This window comes from Opisthocomus hoazin, chromosome 26 (assembly GCF_030867145.1).
Source record: "Opisthocomus hoazin isolate bOpiHoa1 chromosome 26, bOpiHoa1.hap1, whole genome shotgun sequence".
NCBI classification, from domain to species: Eukaryota; Metazoa; Chordata; class Aves; order Opisthocomiformes; family Opisthocomidae; genus Opisthocomus; species Opisthocomus hoazin.
In genome coordinates, this window is record NC_134439.1 from 4,533,691 (window position 1) to 4,552,560 (window position 18,870).

Below are 18,870 nucleotides of genomic sequence, written 5' to 3' on the forward strand. Positions count from 1 at the left end.
GACCAGGGACCCCCCCTCCAGCATCCCCCCCAGCCCCAGGGCACCTCCAGCTTTGGGCACTGGCTGGGGCAGAGAACCGGCAAACTCATGGCACTGTTTGCAGCCAGAAGGAGCCCAGCAGCGGGCTGCACCCCAAAAAACTCCCCCCAACCCCCACCCCCCAGCCCCCCAAGACCACCACAGCCACCAGGGCCAGGCTGGACTCCTGGTTGGGGTGAAAAATAAAGCAACAAAAAAAAAAGCCACATCTCATCATCATCAAGCAGCCGCTTTATCAGCTAAAACCCACCCCCCCCACCCCCCCACCCAAGCCCCCCGGTGGGGACCTCGCTGGGGTCACCCCCGGGGAGGTGACAACAACCGGGCCACCCGCTTTACCTGGAAAATGAGAAGAAACCAGCTTATTGCCCCCCCAAAAAATGAGGGATTGGGTGCTCCCACAGCGCTTATTTATGGGTTTTATCAGGGTGGGTGGGATAGATGAGGGTGGGGGGGAAGGGAATAGGGTGCAGGTGTCCCCCTGATGCATGTGGATGCTGATGAGCCCCCCAAGTATTGGTAGCCCCCCCAAAATGCTCCATGCAAAAGCCTGGCGGCGGGCAGAGCCCAGCCGGACGGGCGACCTGGGCTCTGCCCGCCGCCAGGCTTTTGTCCCCCCAAAATCATCGTGACACCCCTTTGTCCATCCCCAACCCCGCGATTGTCCCTCACCGGCGTCATCGTGGTGTCACCAGGGCACCCACCCTCCCTGGCTCACGGTGGGAGGAGAGGGACGCGGGCACCATCCGGAGAAGCGGGCATGGGGTTGGCGCGTTGCCCCGTGCGGACGTTGAACATGGGCAGGGTGGAAAGCGGCCGTGGGACATCCCGGCTGGTGGCCATGTGCCTCAGCTCCTCCGTGTCGCCGTGGATGGTGGTGTGGTGGACCAGCTGGATGCTGAGGGGGAAGGACAATTGGGTGCTGCGCCCATGGTCCCACCCGCATACCTTCGGGGAGGGGCTTGGGGGGGTCTGTCACCCTGTTATTGGGGTTTGGCACCCATCAGTGGGGGTCTGCATACCCATCACTGGGGTGTGTCCTCCGTCATTGGGCTCTGCACCCCCATCATTGGGGTCTGGCCCTCCATCACTGAGGTCTGCACTTCTTCACTGGGGTCTGCCCACCCTCCGTTGGGGTCTGCACCCCCATCAATGGGGTCTGCTCTTCATCACTGGGGTGTGCCCACCCTCCGTTGGGGTCTGCACCCCCATCAATGGGGTCTGCTCTTCATCACTTGGGGTCTGTCCACCCTTCGTTGGGGCCTGCACCCCCATCAATGGGGTCTGCTCTGCATCACTTGGGGTCTGTCCACCCTTTGTTGGGGTCTGCACCCCCATCAATGGGGTCTGCTCTTCATCACTTGGGGTCTGCCCACCCTTCGTTGGGGTCTGCACCCCCATCAATGAGGTCTGCTCTTCATCACTGGGGTCTGTCCACCCTTTGTTGGGGTGTGCACCCCCATCAATGGGGTCTGCTCTGCATCAGTGGGGTCTGCCCACCCTCCGTTGGGGTGTGCACCCCCATCATTGGGGTCTGCTCTGCATCACTGGGGTCTGCCCACCCTCCGTTGGGGTCTGCACCCCCATCAATGGGGTCTGCTCTTCATCACTGGGGTCTGCCCACCCTCCGTTGGGGTCTGCACCCGCATCATTGAGGTCTGCTCTGCATCATTGGGGTCTGCCCACCCTTCGTTGGGGTCTGCACCCCCATCAATGGGGTCTGCTCTTCATCACTTGTGGTCTGCCCACCCTCCGTTGGGGTCTGCACCCCCATCATGGGGGTCTGCTCACCCATCACTGGGGTCTGTACCCCCATCATTGGGGTCTGCTCTTCATCACTGGGGTCTGCCCACCCTTCGTTGAGGTCTGCTCTTCATCATTGGGGTCTACTCATCCATCACCAGGGTCCGCACCACATTATTAGGGTTTGTCCCCCATCATTGGGGTCTGCCCCTCCATCACTGGGGGTCTGTACCCCATCACTGGAGTCTGTCCACTCATCACATGGGTCTGCCCCTCTGTCACCGAGCTCTGCAACCCATCACTGGGGTCTGCCCACCCATCACTGGGGCCTGCCCCCCATCATTGGGGTCCTCCTTGCTGGTGTTGAGGCTGACCAAGGCTATTGGAGAAGTAAAACAGCTCCTGTGCTCCAGCCCGCATCTGTGGGGGGTTACTGGGGGGCGCCGAGGAGGAGGGGGGCTGGGGGGGGCCCTTTGGGATGGGGGAGACCTTTGGGTTCCACCACCTCCATGAGATCCCCCAGAGAGCCGACCACTCCTGTCCCCCTCTCCTCCCCGTCCCCATCCCCATGCTGGGCCATGACCCCAGCCCCCCCCGAGCAGCCCCCCAGCACCCGCACGGCTCAGCCCGGCCGCGGGGACTTACTCCGACGTCTCCAAGTCCCGTTTTTGCCTACAAAACAGAGGAAAAATGGGGAAAGAAAAAAAAATTACTAACGATGGTGAGTAGGGCTCTCACCACCCCAAGGCTGTCCCAGGACCACGATGGCCAGGGAAAGGGCACCCAGCCCGGGGTGCCCATGCCCTTGGTGGGGTGGGGGGACCCCCACCCTGAGGGTGCCCCCCCCCCCGACTCACACTCCCTCCCTGCGGCAGCACATGAGGTGGCCCAGGAGCAGGCAGAGCAGCACGGCCACGGCCAGCGGCACCAGCAGCGTCACCAGGTACCCGGGCAGCAGGTCCCGGGGGGGGGCTTCGGTGGGGGGCTGGAAATCCCCACCCTCCTCCAGCACCCCGGAACCCCACGCCGGCCCCGTCGCCACGGGGGTGGGCCAGACCTGCAGCTGCAATGGGGGGAGATGGTTAGGGATGGGTGGGGGGCTCCCCATGGGTGCGTTGGGTGGGGTGGGGGGGGGGTCTCACCAGGGTGAGGTTGCACCAGCGGACGGCGAAGCGGGGGGCGAAGGTGTCGTAGCAGGAGGCGAGGGGCTGCTGGCCCAGGCCGCAGTGGAAGCGGCTCCGCGGCGAGGCGGCCGACGCCAGGCACGCCGAGAAGGGACCACCGGAGCCCACCTTCACGTACACCCTGCCAGGGCGGGGGGGCACCGGCTGGAGGCGACCCCCACAAACCCCACGGGCGACCACGAGCAACCCCCCAGCTCTGCCCGTACCCCTCCTTGAGCCCCTCGATGGGCAGCGGCACGCGGCCGCCGCGGTCCAGGGCGGAGGTGACGTTGATGACGCGGACGTCGTCCCGCTCCCAGACGCCGGCCGCGGCCTCCACGAAGGTCTCCCGCGCCTCCGCCGGCAGCAGCTCCTCCACGTCGCGGTTGCCCACCAAGAACTCGCCCTGGTAGGGGGGGCTCCCCGTCTGCGGGGGACGTGTGGCACCCGTGGGGACACCCCGCGCCCATCCCCCGGGGCAGGGGGGTTTTGGGGGTGCAAAGCCCTTACCAGGTGCGGGGACGACGGTGACAACGAGCCGTTGTGCCACCGTCTCATAGGTGCCCCGGTTGTACGCCAGCACCTGCAAGCCGAGGAGAGACCCCCACCACTAAAGATGCCAGCCCCCGCCTCCCCGTGTCCCCCCCTGGCACAGGGCCGTGAGGGTGGGCACCTACCTCGATGGCGTGGGTCCCCACCTCGGCGGCGGTGGGGCAGCCGTAGAGGTAGCCCGGCTGGTGGGGGTTGCGCTGGATGTACCGCAGCCACCGCGGCAGGTCGGGGTGGTCCCGGAGGTGGGCTTGGAAGGTGATGGGGGCGGCTGCTGGGTGCCGGGACACGCGGACAGGTCGGGGACGGACACAGACATGGGGACACACGTGCCACCCCCGGATGGACCCCCGCCCTGCAAGCCCTTCCCCACCCAACTGGTCCCACCAAAGAAGCACAACCGATGTCCGTGCTGGCTGTGCCCCACGGGGGTCCCGCTCCCCTTTTTGAGCTGAATGGCCCCAAATGGAGGTGACTCCAGATGGAGGTGACCCCCGATAGAGGGGACCCCCAAGGCCTCAGCGGTGGGGGAGAAGGGGGGGGTGAAAAGCGTGATGGGGTGGTGCTGGGGGGGTCCCCAAATGGGTGGAGGGGTGGGGATGGAGGGACAGGGGGTGGGGTGGAGGGATGGGTGGAGGGATGGATGGATGGATGGGTGGGTGGGTGGGTGGATGGATGAGAGGATGGATGGAGGGATGGATAGATGAGAGGATGGATGGAGGGATGGAGGGATGGAGGGACGAAGGCATGGATGGATGAGAGGATGGATGGAGGGATGGAGGAATGGACGGATGAGAGGATGGATAGAGGGTTGGATAGATAAGAGAATGGGTGGAGGGATGGAGGGATGAAGGCATGGATGGATGAGAGGATGGATGGAGGGATGGAGGTACGGAGGGTTGGAGGGATGGAGGGATGGAGGGGTGGAGGGGTGGAAGGATGAAGGCATGGATGGATGAGAGGATGGATGGAGGAATGGAGGGATGGACAGATGACCCAGCTGGGTTCGTGCCGGGTGGGGAGCAGGCATTAGTCAGTGCCACCCCTTAAAGTCCCAGCCCCCCCCCCCCAGTCACTGCAGGACAACCCCTCATCCCCTCTCCCCTCAGCCTGGCCCTCACCGCTGTCATCCTCACGCCCGGCGAGGAAGGCCTCCTGGAACAGCTCCCGCTCCAGCTCGTGGACGAAGATGGCTCCGGTCTCGGTGGACACGTGGTGGTCGGGGAGGACGTGGTGGTCGGGGAGGGTGGCCAGGGATCCTCCCAGAGCCACGGCTGTGGCCAGGCACAGGGCTAGAGCCAGGGCTGGGGAACACGGCTCCTCCCTGCCTCAGTTTCCCCATTCCTCAGAGACCCCGGGGATGACCTGCAGACCCCCCTGGACACCCGGCTCGGGCAGAAACGCTTCGCTGTGGTGACAGGCGTCCCGAGACAACGGGGTGGGCTGTATTTAGGAGGGAATGGGGACAGGGATGGGGACAAGGATGGGGACAGGGATGGGGACAGCACCTTCCCTTGCCCCGGACCCGTCACGAAGCGGTGCCACTCGGTCCCCCCGTCCCCGCCCCAGCTGGCACTGGGGACAGGACAGCTTTATTTAGCTCTGTCCCGTCGCAGCCCCGTCTCCCCCGTCCCCTCCCGCCGGGACCCCCCGTCCCCACCCCGCTCTGGGGGTCGCCCCGTCCCCAGCCCGCTGGGGGTCCCCCAGCACCAGACGTGTCCCCCCCGCAGGGTGACAGGGCTGCCACTCGCCTGCCAGCACCCAGACCCGGAGCAGCTCGGGGGCCTCCATCTTCGCCAGCGCCCGGGAGCGCGGCCAGGGCTGATTGACGGAGGCAGCGGGGCTGGCCTGGCTGGGGGGGCCGCCTGGGGGGGTCCCAGGGGGGACCCTGCCATGGCCACCTCCTGCCACCAAGGCCCCACCGTGTCCCCGAGCCCCTCTGGCAAGCGGGGAGGGGGCTCCGCGGGGCTCCTGTGTCCCCTGGGTGGGCTCGTCCTGGTGCCCACGCTCACGGGGAGCGGGACGGCTGTGGGGACACAGGGGCTGGGGGGGACACCTGGGGACAGATGACCCCCTCCCCGCCGGCGTGACAGGCAGCCTGGCAGCACCCGCTGGCCCGCACACGCGTGTGACCTTGCGTGGTGCCCAGGCAAGAGCATGCGTGTGCACACGCGTGTGCGTGGATGGGACGTGTGGCTTGGCGTGACGAGCGGAGGGTGCTGGGATGCTGGGGGGGGGGGGGCCAAGCCCTGCTGGGGGGGGGGGGGGTGGCGGAAAGGGAAAGGGGTGGCTTTGGGGGGGGACGTGGGGCCTCGTCACGCCTCGTCACGCCTCGTCACGCCGCGTCACGCACAAAGGGCCGGGAGCCTGCGTTGCGGGGCATCTGCAGGGTCCTGATGCCCACTCGCTCCCCGGCCTGGGGGAGCTGGGTACCCCCCACCCCAACCCCCAGCCCCTTGGGGTGCCTGTGCCGCAGCGGGGACCCCCGGCACGGCCCCAGGGAGTCAGCCCTGATCCCCCCCCCTCCTCCATGGCCGATGGGGGGACAGCGAACCCCCACAGAACCCCCCAGAATACGAGCTGGGAGGTGGAGGGAGGAAGGGGTGCAGCGCCTTGGACCCCCCCACTGGGGTCCCCCTGCCTCAGTTTCCCCTCCTGCCACCCCCCAGGTGGAGCCATCGTGGGAGGGCGGGGGGACACAAGCTGCACCCCAGGGACAAATTTATGGGGAGAAAAATTAAATAGGTGCCCTGTGGGGACACCCTGGGACAGGGAGGGGGGGCTTTGGGCGTGGGTGCGTGGGGGGCTGAGGGATGGGAGAGGGGGGCACATGTGGAGATAACTGGGGGGGGGGACACAGGGACAGGATGGGGGGACACAGGGACAGAGCTGGGAGGGGCGCAGGGACAGGTTGGGGGGAGGTGGGTACAAACTGGGGGGGGGGATACGGGGAGAAGATGAGGGGCTGTGGGTATAAACGTGGGGGGGGTATGGGGAGAGGGTGGGGGGGTGCGGGGACAGGATGGGGGGCTGGGGGTACAAACGGGGGGGGACACAGTGACGGGATGGGGGGATGCGGGTACGAAATTAGGGGGATACGGGGACAGCACGGGGGGGGGTGGGGGCAGATCCGGGGGATGTGGGTACAAAACCGGGGGGGGAGGGCACAGGGATGGAACTGAGGGGACACGGGGAGCAACCTGGGGGCCACGGGGACAGCCCTGGGGAGGGCATGGGTGGAAGAGGACAAGCGTGGTGGGGGTCAGAGCTGGGGGTGGGGGTCGGATTTGGGGGGACACGGGGACAAAGCTGGGGGGGGTGACACGGAACAAGCCGGCGGGGGGGGACGCGGCACAGCACGGATGCTGGGGGGCGGGGGGGGGAACAGGGGTGGAAAAGTACAGGCATGGTGGGGGTCAGAGCTGGGGGTGGGGGTCACATTTGGGGGGGACAAAGCTGGGGGGGTGACACGGAACAAGCCGGCGGGGGGGGACGCGGCACAGCACGGATGCTGGGGGGCAGCGGGGGGGACCCCCGTGCCGCCGTGGGGAGGGGACCACGCGTCATCTCGAGCGGGTGGGTTTCGGGGGGCGGGGGGGTCCCCACAGCCGGCGAAGGCGGCGAGGCCGAAGCACGGCGGCGAGGAAGAGGAAGAGCGAGCGCGCCGCTAAGACCCAGAGGGCTCTGCGGGCAGCGGGGCGGGCGGATCGCAGGCAGCAGCGGCTCCATCACCAGCCACAGAGAAAGAGGAAGAGGAGGAGAAGGGAGGAAGGAAGAAGGGCCTGGGTGGAGGGGGCCCTCAGGGATGGCCATGGCCTGACCGAGCCCCGCAGCCCCCCGCGGGCCCGTGCGGGCGGTGGCGGTGGTGGCCCCCCGGCCGCCATCCCGCTCCCCATGCCGCTGTAACCGGCGAGGGGGCCGCGGCGGCGGGAGCGACGGCGGCGGGCGATGCGGCGTGGCGGCCCGGTGTCGGCATGCTGAGGACCGAGGCTGGCGGCGGGGCGGCCGCCGGCGGCGGGTCCCCCTCCGGCGGGGCGGCGGGCGGCGGGGGTCTGCGGAGCGCGTCCCCTCACCGTAACGCCTACGAGGCCACCATCCAAGCCCTGGCGCCCACCACAAAGGAAGCCGACGGGGAAGACGGCAAGAAAAGCCGGGGGAAGAAGTATGGCTCCAACGTTCACCGCATCAAGAACATGTTCCTGCAGATGGGGACGGCGCCCGGCCCCGAGGGCGCCTGCGACCTGGCCAAAGCCAAGGAGAAGCCCGTCCGTCTCTCCTTGCCCCGGGCTGGCAGCCTCAGCGAGAGCGTGGACCAGGGCAACCTCCTCAAGCTGGGCACCAGCGTCTCGGAGAGGGTCAGCCGCTTCGACTCCAAACCCGACAAGCCCTTCTCCAAGCTGCAGGAGACCCGGAAGATCTTTGAGAGGAGCCCTCAGGAGAAGGCCACCACCACCAAGCTCTTGCTGCGGAAGGAACGAGCCGGTTTCCAGGACCGCAAGCTGGACGTGGTGGTGAGGTTCAACGGCAGCACCGAGTCCTTGGACAAGCTGGACGCCGATGCCGTCTCGCCCACCGTCAGCCAGCTCAGCGCCGTCTTCGAGAAAGCCGACCTCCGTAACAACCTCCACAAGGCGCCGGGGAGAGCGGCAGGACCACTCAATGCCAAGGCGGTGGGCAAGCGGCCTCGGGTCTTCTTGCCAAGCCCTGAGACTGGGCGGTCGGGTGATGGCCACACCGCCCCGTCCCGCACCCGGCCGGCGGAGGAGGACAAGGCAGCGGGGAAGAGCGGCCGGCCAGCGGAGAAGGAGACAGCCACCCCACGGGTGCAGGAGGTCTGCAAGATCAAGCCGGTGGAGGTGGAGGAGAGCGGTGAAGCCGAGGAGGAGGAGGAGGAGGAGGTGACAGCGGCGGGTGAACCAGTGCCCGCGGCCGAGCCGGCCAAGGGACCCGAGGGTCCGGCGCCCACAGCCCCCCGGCTGGAAGGGGGCTCAGGGGTGGCCGTGGGCGAGGAGGACGTCAAGGGCGAGCGGGCAGAGGAGGGCGATGCCTACGAGGAGGCCAAGAAGGAGGACTTCTCCGAGGCGGACCTGGTGGACATAAGTGCCTACAGCGGGCTCGGGGAGGACTCGGGGGGCAGCGGGCTGGAGGAGGAGGAGGAGGCCGAAGGGCTGTACGAGCCTGAGTCTGGCTGCGTGGAGATCCCCGGGCTGTCTGAGGAAGAGGAGCCAGTCCCCAACCGCAAGATCCAGTTCAGCACGGCCCCCATCCAGGTGAGACCATCTGGGGATGGCGGGGTCCCTGGGGAGGGGGGTACCCCAAGGTGAGGGGTATACCAGGGTGGGGGTCATCCCAGAGTGAGAGGCACCCCAGGATGAGGGGCATCCCCAGGGTAAGGGGTACCCAAGGTAAAGGGGTACTCCAGAGTGGTGGGCACCCCAAGGTGGAAGGGTACCATAGGGTGAGGGTCATCCCATGATGGGTGTCATCCCAGGGTGGGGGTCATCCCAGGGTACAGGGTACCCCGAGGCAAAGGGATACCCCAGAGTGGGGGCACCCCAAGGTGAAGGGGTACCAGAGGGTGAGGGGCACCCCAGGGTGGGTGTCATCCCAGGGTAAAGGGTACCCCAAAGTGAAGGGATATCCCAGAGTGGGGGCACCCCAAGGTGGAGGGGTACCCTAGGGTGAAAGGCACCCCAGGGTAAGTGTCATCCCAGGGCGAGGGGCATCCTAGGGTGGGGGTCATCCCAGGGTAAGGGGTACCCCAAGGTGAAGGTGTACCCCAGAGTGGGGGGCACCCCAATGTGGAGGGGTACCCTAGGGTGAGGGGCAGCCCAGGGTGGGTTGTGTGGCACCCCCCCATCTCCAAACCCACCCCTCTGGGGGGGGACTGGTGCCTGTGACAGGGAGGTGGGGTGGGGGTCTGTGCCCCCTCAGCCATGGGGCATGGCATCCCGGATGGCCGTGCCCTTGCGTGGGCACCGCATGGTGACCTGGCATGGCCTGGGCCCCCCCATCAGCGAGGGTCCCCCCCAGGGCTGGTGTGACAGGGAGGGGTGGCACTGGGACCCCCTGGGATGGGCCCTGCACAGCACCCAGCGCCAGCCCAGCGCCACGCCTGGGACGGGGCAGGATCCGCCCCGTATTTCGGGTGGGGATGCCTGAAATATCGGGGTGCTGGGTGTGATGGCCGCGCCGCCAGCCTCTGCCCCTGGTCCCCAGGGGTCCCTTGGTGCCGGGGAACCTCCCAAACAAGGGGTCCCCAGGGACAAAGCGGTGGGTTGGGGGGGGTATTTGCCCCCGCCATGGCACCCAGGACCGTTTCGGGAAGTGGAGGAAGGGGAAGTGTCTCGGTGGCACGGCCGGGCGGGGGGCAGCATCCCCCGTCCCCCTCCGTTGCCCAGCGGGAATCCCGGCTGGGTTTGGGGTCCCCATCTGGGATGCCCCCCCCGGCGATGGGGCGGGGGGAGAAGGAGCCGCGCAGCTATTTCGGGGTGTCCTCTCCTGCTCGAATCCCCCCGACCGGGGGAGCAGCGGGTGCTTTGTGCTGGAGCTGGGTTATTTTTAGACCCCCCGGCCTATATTCTGGCTCTGAGTCAGAGCGGGTGGGTGGCCCCACCTGGGACGGGGGGACGGGGACCACCGTGGCCCGGGCAGGGGACAGCGGTGGGGGTGTCCCGGGCGGCTGCATGCTGCGGGTGGGGGGGTCTCGGTCCTGTGGGAATTGGCCAGCCCATCCCTGGGAAGGGTGTCCCCGCCATGGATGGGCAGCCAGGCTTTTTGGGGTGCTCTGCCCCCCCCCCCCAGCACGGCCTTTAGCCTCTCGCTTTCACCCACGTCCCACCTCGGGGTGAGGGTGGGGGTCCCACGCCCGTGGGTTGGGAGGGGACCCAGGCATCCAAGCTCCCCATCTCCCCCCCCTGCCGGTGCATGGGTGATGCTGAGCCCCCAGACCCACTGCAGGGGTGGGGGACGGGAGCGCTGGGGACCCCCACCCAGCCCCAGGATGGGGCGCAGAGCAGGCACCCTGCGCCCAGGGAGGGGGGCACGCGCTGCCAGCCCCTTCCCCTGGGCGTGTGCCCGCTCCGGCTCCTTCTCCCCGGAGCCCACTCCAGACCCCCGGCACATCCCAAACCCCCCAGGACCCGGGGACAGGGGTGGGGGACACAGCAGGGCCAGCCGGGACCTGTGCCCGTAGCGGTGGTCTTGGATGTGGACAGGGGTTTGGGGGGACATCCCCTGCCCTGCTCATCCCCGGCACCCCGGGGTGCCCCCCGGGTGGGTCCTGCCCATCTGTGGGTGTCACCAGGCTTTGTGCGATGGCCCTGGACGCTCATCCCTGGTGCCCTTCGTGGCGAGGCGTTCGTGCTGCTGTGCTACCCCTAATCCCCCCACCGCGGGGGCATCGCCAGGCTCGGGCCCCGTTGGGGACATCTGCCAGGCTCAGCGCCCGGAGAAGGGTGCTGGCAGACTCCTGGGGAGCGGGGACGTGGCACCCCACTCCCTCTGGCTCTGGGATGGGGACATGGTCCTGGTGGCACAGCCAACCTCGGCCAGGAGCATCTCGGTGCCCGGTGTGTGGGCACCCAGCCCCGGGTGGGTGTGCAGGTGCCCCCCGTCCCCCCTGAGCTGCTGTGGGAGGATTTGGGGCTGCCCCGCGGCGGGGTCGGTGTCCCCAGGGATTTACAGTGTCACAGGACCCTACGTGTGTGGCTCTGAGACCCATCACCTTTCATCGCCCCTCTCCAAGCAGCTGCCCCGGCTCGGGTCCCCTCCCCGGCCTCGGCCATCGTGGCTGTCCCCGTCCCCGCTCCCCCAGGACTGAAGCTGGCTGGGGACCTCTGTGTCCCTGGACGTGCAGGAGGACGGGGACAACCCCAGCCACGAGGCTGACCCCTCCTCGGTGCCCGAGCACCCAGCAAGCGAAGCCCGATGGGGAGAGGTGGGCATGGGGGGATGGAGACCTGGGGACGGGGGGTGACCCATGGACCTCCGATGCCCGCAGAGCCCCCAGTGCTCCCTGTGGCCAGGTGTCCATCCAGGCGAGAACATGGACATTGAATCTGCCAAGTGGGTCCACAGGGGAATAAACCAACCCCAAACTTGTGGTGGGATTTACCCCTCCCGGACACGATGGCGGGTTTGGGTGCCAGGGCTCCAGGCTGGCAGCCCAGGACTGCCCGGAGGTGCCCAGGCAGGGCTGAGGTGCAGGGGAGGGCAGAGGAGGGGAGGCTGCCCTGAGAGGAGGGCCCGTCCCTGCTCCCGTGAGAAGGTGGTGGGCAGAGAGCTGGAGGGCCCCTGCTTGGGAAGGGTTGAGGGGAGTAGGGGGGGACAAGCCAGTTCTGTCCTCCCCAAACTGTGATTGAGAGCAGCCAGTGCTTGCACACCCTGTTTATCCATCTGTCCATCCATCCATCCATCCATCCATCCATCCATCCATCCATCCATCCATCTATCTGTAGGTCCATCCTTCCATCCATCCATCCATCGATCCATCTGTAGGTCCATCCGTCCGTCCGTCTGTCCATTCATCCATCCATTCCTCCATCCATCTATCTGTAGATCCATCCATCCATCCATCCATCCATCCATCCATCCATCCATCTATCCTTCCATTCATCTGTCCATCCTTCCTTCCTCCTTCCTTCATTCCATCCATCCATCCATCCATCTATCCATCCATCTGTCCTCCTTTCTTCTTTCCCTCCTTCCTTTCTTCCTTCCTTCCTTGCTTCCTTCCTTCCTTCCATCCATCCATCCACCCACCCCTTCGTCCATCTGTCTGTCCATCTCCTCCATCCATCCATCCCTCCATGTGGTACAGGGCAAGGTGCCGTCTCTGCTCCTCCGGCTACCTCAAGCCCTCCGTTCTTCCCCAACCCCCCCTCATCCCGTGACAAGACTTGAGGGGATTCTCCAGTGTCTTGTAGCTCAGTGACACCTCCCCCCGCCCCTGCCCGGGGTTCCCCCCACTCGGGATGCCCCCTCCACCATGGGTGCTGCCGGTGCCGGGGCGGCGGATGGCCCCGGTGTTTTCCCACCTTGTCCTGCTGCCTCGCTGAGCAGCTCCCTCCGTCCTGGCAGGTCTTCAGCACTTACTCCAACGAAGACTATGACCGCCGCAACGAAGACGTTGACCCCATGGCCGCGTCGGCTGAGTACGAGCTGGAGAAGAGGGTGGAGCGGCTCGACCTCTTCCCCGTGGAGCTGGAGAAAGGTGGGTCCTCACCCCGTGCTGGCACCTTGGGGGCGGGTTGGAGGTGACTCCATCGGCGTTGGGTGGCCGCTGCCACCCCACCAGGACATGGCTCTCCATCCCTGCAGACTCCCGAGGGCTGGGGATCAGCATCATCGGCATGGGCGCGGGGGCCGACATGGGCCTGGAGAAGCTCGGCATCTTCGTCAAGACGGTGACGGAGGGTGGGGCGGCCCACCGGGATGGCAGGTAAGGGCTGCCCGGGCGCGGAACACCCACCTGGGTCCCTGCTGCTGCCCACCCACAGGCTTGGGTAGTGGTGGAAGGGCTGGTGTTGGGAGCAGCCAGATGTGCCAAATGTTCCCCAGGGTGGGAGATGCCCGGGAGGTGGGCTAGGGGTGGCCCCACTGCGACTATCCCCTTGTCCTCAGGATCCAGGTGAACGATCTCATCGTGGAGGTGGATGGCACCAGCCTGGTCGGGGTGACGCAGAGCTTCGCCGCCTCCGTCCTCAGGAACACCAAGGGCCGCGTCCGGTAGGACCCGGGGCTCGGGTTTTGTGGGGCTGGGAGACACCTCCTTCAGCCCATGCTGGCCACCCTGCCCCATAGCCTGTCCCTAGAGCACCCCAGGCTGGGCTGTCCCCCTTCCCCCCAATCCCCATGCCCTCTGCACCCCAGAATGCCCCCACAGCAGCCCAGGAACCCCCCCAGCCCCCCAACTCACCCACAGGTCCCATAACGTCCCCTCCAGATCCACCACCCCCAGGAGCACTGCCTGTCCCAGCAGGGATGTTCCCCCAGCTGTGTGACCCGGGGGTCCCCTTGGCCGGAGACCCCATCCCCAGCTGTGCCACCCGGGGGTCCCCACGGCCTGACCCCCCCACCCCGGCTGAGCCCCACGTCCCCGCAGGTTCCTCATCGGGCGGGAGAAGCCGGGGGAGCAGAGCGAGGTGGCGCAGCTGATCCAGCAGACGCTGGAGCAGGAGCGGTGGCAGCGGGAGATGATCGAGCAGCGCTACACCCAGTACACCGAGGATGACGAGGAGGTGAGGGGGTCACGGCACCCACGCGGGAGGGGACAGACGTGGTCCCCCTCACCCGATATGGGGCTGGTGACTCAGTTTCCCCAGGTGGGATGGGGTGGGGGTGCCAGGCTGGGGACCACCACGTGCCGATGCCGCTCCGTGCCCTCCGCAGACGGGCGAGTACGCCACGGACGAGGAGGAGGAGATGAGCCCCATGTTCCCCAGCGGCGAGATGGCCATCGAGGTGTTCGAGCTGGCTGAGAACGAGGACACGCTCTCCCCCGTGGAGATGGACCCCGAAAAGCTGGTGCACAAGTTCAAGGAGGTGAGGAGGGGGCGGGGGGTGCCGGGGCAGTGTGCCCGCTCGTGGCAGCGTGTGTGTTCGCCCCATGCCAACGCCCGGCTCCTCTCGCAGCTCCAGATCAAGCACGCCGTCACCGAGGCCGAGATCCAGCAGCTGAAGAGGAAGGTGAGCGGGTCCCGGGTGTCCCGGCTCCCTGTGGGTGGGAGGGACACCCCTCCATCTCCCTAGACCCCCCCCTGGGTCTCCATCTCCCCAGACCTCCCCTGGGTCTCCATCTCCCCAGACCCATCCTGGATCTCCATCTCCCTAGACCCCCCCCCGGATCTCCATCTCCCCAGAATCCCCCTGGATCTCTATCTCCCAAGACCCCCCCCCGGATCTCCATCTCCCCAGAATCCCCCTGGATCTCTGTCTCCCAAGACCCCCCCTGGATCTCCATCTCCCCAGACCCATCCTGGTTCTCCATCTCTCCAGACCTCTCCTGGACCCCCATCTCCCCAGACCTCTCCTGGATCTCCATCTCCCCAGACCTCCCCTGGATCTCCATCTCCCCAGACTCCCCTGGATCTCCATCTCCTCCAGACCCCCCTGGATCTCCATCTCCTCCATCCCCTCCTAGCTCCCTACATCTCCCCCCAGACCCCTCACCATGCCATGCCGTGCTGTGCCGTGCCATGCCTGCTCCCTGGCTGTGCCGTGCCATGCCATGCCATGTCATGCCTGCTCCCTGGCTATGCCACGCCGTGCCATGCCGTGACCCCGCTGTCCCCCAGCTGCAGTGCCTGGAGCAGGAGAAGGCACGCTGGCGGGCCGAGAAGGCCCAGCTGGAGCAGAGCGTGGAGGAGAACAAGGAGCGGATGGAGAAGCTGGAGGGGTACTGGATGGAGGCGCAGAACCTCTGCCAGGCTGTGGACGAGCACCTCAAGGAGACGCAGGCCCAGTACCAGACCCTGGAGCGCAAGTACAGCAAGGCCAAGAGGCTCATCAAGGAGTACCAGCAAAAGTGAGCATCTCCCTGGGGAAGGACCCATACCTGGGGCACCAACCACTGCCCGGGCACCCCTTGTCCCTGGGCACAGACCATGCAGTTGGGCGTGAACCATCCCCTGGGCATGGACTATCCTCTGGGCAAAAACCCATCCCTGAGGCACCAAATCCTTCCTGGGCATCCTTCATCAACTGATCAGGGACCAGCCCTTGGGCAGGGACCTTCTCCTTGATGTGGACCTGTCCCTGGGGCACCCCTCATCGCTAGGCATGGACCATGCCCTTGGCACAGACCCCTGCATGGGCACCCTTTGTCCCTGGGCATCATCTGGGCAGAAAGCCATCCCTGAGGCACCAAATTCTTCCTGAGCATCCTTCATCCCCTGGGCAGGGACCAGCCCTTGGGCAGGGACCTTCTCCTTGATGTGGATCCATCCCTGGGGCACCAACTCCTTCCTGGGCATGGACCATTCTTTGAGAAGGGACCTATCCTTTGACATAGACCCATGCCTTGGGCACCATCTCCTTCCTGGGCATCCCTCATCCCTGGGGATGGACCATTCTCTGGGCATGGACCATCCCCTGGGCAGGGACCATCCTCCGGGCAGGGACCATCCTCCAGGCAGAAACCCACCCCTGAGGCTCCAGATGCTTCCTGGGCATCCTTCGTCCCCTGGGCAGGGATCATCCCTTAGGCAGGGACCTTCTCCTTGACGTGGACCCATCCCTGGGGCACCAAGTCATTCCTGGGCATCCCTCATCCCCGGGGTGGACCATCCTCTGGGCGTGGACCATTCTCTGGGCAGAAACTGATCCCTGAGGCACCAGATCCTTCCCGAGCATCCTTCATCCCCTGGGCAGGGACTAGCCCTTGGGCAGGGACCTTCTCCTTGATGTGGATCCATCCCTGGGGCACCAACTCCTTCCCAAGAATCCTTTATCCCTTGGGCAAGGACCTCCTCCTTGACATAGACCCATCCCTGGGGCACCAAGTCCTTCCTGGGCATCCCTCATCCCTGGGCAGGGACCATCCTCTGGGTGTGGACACATCCCTGAGGCTCCAGGTGCTTCCTGGGCATCTTGCATCCCCTGGACATGGACCATCCCTTGGGCAGGGACCTTCTCCTTGATGTGGACCCATTCCTAGTGCACCAAGTCCTTCCTGGGCATCCCTCATCCCTGGGCAGGGCCCGTCCCCTGGGAGATCCCCGGGCACCCCACTGAGCACGGTCCCTCCCCGACACCCGAGTCCCGGGGTCCCCCCTCCCCTATCCCACCACCCCGGGGTGTCCCCGGTGCCGGGTGGTGGAGGGTGCCCCGCACCCACGCGTTGGTCCCCGCAGGGAGATCGAGTTCCTGAAGAAGGAGACGGCGCAGCGGCGGGTGCTGGAGGAGTCGGAGCTGGCGCACAAGGAGGAGATGGAGAAGCTGCAGGAGAAGGTGGGCACCGGGCGCCGGGACGCGGGCTGCCCTTGAGCCGCCCAGCCCCGCCTCGCCACGCCGCTCCCGCCACGCCGCCGTCGCGGCCTCGACGCTGGATCCCAGGACGGATCGCGGTCGATCCCCTCCGGACCGAGCTCCCGATCCCACGCCGGATCGCGGTGGATCTGCTTCGGGCGCCGGTTCCCACCGGATCGCGGTCTCACCGCTGCGCCCTGGGCCGCGGCGGATCTTGCTCGGGCGCTGGCGCGCGCCCGGTCGTCCCTGGCGCTGGATCCCGCGCTGGATTCCAGCGGATCTGCCTGGGGCTTGGGCGGCAGCGGATCCCGCTCCGGGGTCCGACGTCCCAGAACGGATCGGAAGGGATCAGCTCGGGCGCTGGATCCCAGGCCGCCGGCGCGGGATCCCGCGGGGGTTCCCGGCGGATCGGCGCCAGGCGCGGGGTCGCACTCGGTGCTCCGCCGGGAGCTGGGTCCCATGCTGGCCATGCTGGATCCCACCACCGCCCGCGCTGGATTCCACCGGATCCCCCCCCCCCCGGCCCCCGCCGCGGGGCTGTGCCGGGTCATAGCGGATCCCCCGCGGGGTCACCGGATCCCCCGGGATCCCGCAGCGCCCGGGACGCTGCCGTGGGTCGCAGCAGGGGGGCTGGCACCCGCCGGGCTGGGGGGCACCAGGACACAGCGGGGGGGGGGGGGTCCCCCGGCACCCAGCAGAGCCCCCCCATGCACCCCCCCCTTATGCCTTTCTCTGTCACCCCCAAATTGTCCCCCTGCCATCCCACAGAGACTCACCCACCGCCTGCCTGCAGACCCCCCCGGCCTTGTGCCCCCCCGGCCTTATGCCCCCCCCAGACCTTTGCCCCCCCCCAGCCCTGTGGCCCCCACAGCCCCACCCTGGCCCCCCAGCACCCCGCCCACACTCTCCCCACACCCTCCATCCCCCCAGCCCTGTGTATCCCCCACCCCAGCACCCCCATGTCGGCCCCCCCTCCTTCTTGTCCTGTCCCCCCCCCACCCCCAGTCCAGACCCCCCCATCCCCGTGTCTCCATCACTGGATCCCCACTCCTGCCTCCTCATCCTGTGTCCCCGCCCGCAGCCCTGTGTCCCCCCCTCCCCCCCCACGTGTTCGCACCCATGTCCCCGTGTCCCCACCCTTGTCCCCGGGCCCCCCCGGCCCCCCCCCCCCCCCCGCTGAGACCTCTCCCCTTTGCTGTTTTTCAGATCTCCGAACTGGAGGCCAAGCTGCAGACTTTGAAAAATTCCAACCCGACTTAAACCGCCCTCAAACCGCAGCGATTTCAGGGGGGGGGCCCCCTCTCCCCCCCCCAAAGCCCTCTCCCCCCCCAAGCCCCCCCCCCCCCTTTCCCACCGGGGAGGAGGCGAGACCCCCGCCAAGGCCTCCTGGTGCCCCCCACTCCCCTCCGGGGGCACAGACAGCGGGGGGGGGAGGGGTTGTGTGCGTCTGGGGGGGTCTGGGGGGGGCGGACACCCCGCGTTCGTGTCTGTGTCCAGTGTGAGTCTCGTGGTGACGTGATGGACCGATCGGGGGGGGCACGGCCCCCCCAGGCCTCCCCCCTCCCCAAGAGCACCCTCCCCTCGACGTGACACCCCCCCCTCCTTCCGGACATAGATCTGGCACCCCGGGTGGACGCTGGGGGGGGGGGGCAGGCAGAAATGGCCCCCCCTCCCAAATGTGAGCCATACTGGGGAGCAAAGGGGGGGTACGCTGGAAGCCCCCCCTCCCCCCCCCCATCCCCAGCTCCTCCTCTTGGGACTCTCTTGGAGCGCTGATCGGGGGGGGGGCCGGTTGCCTTTGCCCCCCCCTGCGGACTTGACCCCGGTGCCTGGGACACCGAGGACCTTCGGCGTGAAGGGGGGACCCCAAGTGCCCCCCCCCGGTCACCCCCCAGTGCCACCACCGCCGGACCGCCCGGCCTTTGCCAACCCCTGCAGCGGGCATGGAGGGGGGGGCGCCGGCCCCACCGTGGCCCCCCGGGGCTGCCCGGATCCCCGCTGCGGGGGCACAGCTGGGGGGTGCCCCCCCCGGCCCCCCCAGCACCCGCCATGGCCCTCCCCGAGCCCAGGGATTTCGCCTCCCCTGGGCGGGGGGGAGACGCACGGGGGTCCCCCTCCAGGGTGGGGGCAATGCTCTCACCCCCCCCAACTGTAAATACGCCTCCCCCCCCCCATAAATCACAGTATTTCTCCGGGGCTGGGACACCCCCCACCACTGGCCAACCCCACCGGGCGGGGGGGTCCCAGCCCCTCGGCCCAGGAGGAACCCCTTAATTTTTTTATTTCTATTTTGCCCCCCCCTCGAAGTACCGCGTCTCCGACAGTAACTGGATGTGGGGGCAACTGGGAGCCAGAGCTGGTTATACTGGGAGGGGGAGGAGGGGGGGCGCGGGGGGGGGGGGGGGGT

General features: G+C 67.6%; 2 protein-coding genes across 2 annotated transcripts; one reads left to right on the top strand and one right to left on the bottom strand.

Annotated features, from left to right (window-relative positions):
- Positions 1 to 655: 655 nt before the first annotated feature.
- Positions 656 to 5,336, bottom strand: SGCA (sarcoglycan alpha). The gene is made up of 9 exons (XM_075443647.1): positions 5,246 to 5,336; positions 4,616 to 4,768; positions 3,623 to 3,768; positions 3,445 to 3,528; positions 3,173 to 3,372; positions 2,925 to 3,087; positions 2,640 to 2,845; positions 2,428 to 2,454; positions 656 to 937 (listed from the first exon to the last, which is right to left on the bottom strand). The coding sequence occupies exons 1-9, from the start codon at positions 5,283 to 5,285 to the stop codon at positions 754 to 756; spliced, it is 1,203 nt and encodes a 400-aa protein (XP_075299762.1). The 5' UTR covers positions 5,286 to 5,336; the 3' UTR covers positions 656 to 753.
- Positions 5,337 to 7,095: 1,759 nt separating this feature from the next.
- PPP1R9B (protein phosphatase 1 regulatory subunit 9B) lies at positions 7,096 to 18,841 on the top strand. The gene is made up of 10 exons (XM_075443641.1): positions 7,096 to 8,764; positions 12,576 to 12,708; positions 12,816 to 12,936; positions 13,119 to 13,223; positions 13,600 to 13,735; positions 13,887 to 14,039; positions 14,130 to 14,183; positions 14,792 to 15,021; positions 16,349 to 16,445; positions 17,670 to 18,841. The coding sequence occupies exons 1-10, from the start codon at positions 7,469 to 7,471 to the stop codon at positions 17,721 to 17,723; spliced, it is 2,379 nt and encodes a 792-aa protein (XP_075299756.1). The 5' UTR covers positions 7,096 to 7,468; the 3' UTR covers positions 17,724 to 18,841.
- Positions 18,842 to 18,870: the final 29 nt, after the last annotated feature.

Bases quoted from the DNA above. Each gene is read 5' to 3' on its own strand.
- PPP1R9B (XM_075443641.1), top strand. From the start codon at position 7,469: ATGCTGAGGACCGAGGCTGGCGGCGGGGCGGCCGCCGGCGGCGGGTCC. The intron at 8,765-12,575 runs GTGAGACCATCT...CCGTCCTGGCAG, and splicing joins TCAGCACGGCCCCCATCCAG to GTCTTCAGCACTTACTCCAA. The intron at 12,709-12,815 runs GTGGGTCCTCAC...CCATCCCTGCAG, and splicing joins CCCCGTGGAGCTGGAGAAAG to ACTCCCGAGGGCTGGGGATC.
- SGCA (XM_075443647.1), bottom strand. From the start codon at position 5,285: ATGGAGGCCCCCGAGCTGCTCCGGGTCTGGGTGCTGGCAG. The intron at 2,846-2,924 runs GTGAGACCCCCC...CCCCCATTGCAG, and splicing joins GCTGGTGCAACCTCACCCTG to CTGCAGGTCTGGCCCACCCC. The intron at 2,455-2,639 runs GTGAGTCGGGGG...TCTGTTTTGTAG, and splicing joins TGCTGCCGCAGGGAGGGAGT to GCAAAAACGGGACTTGGAGA.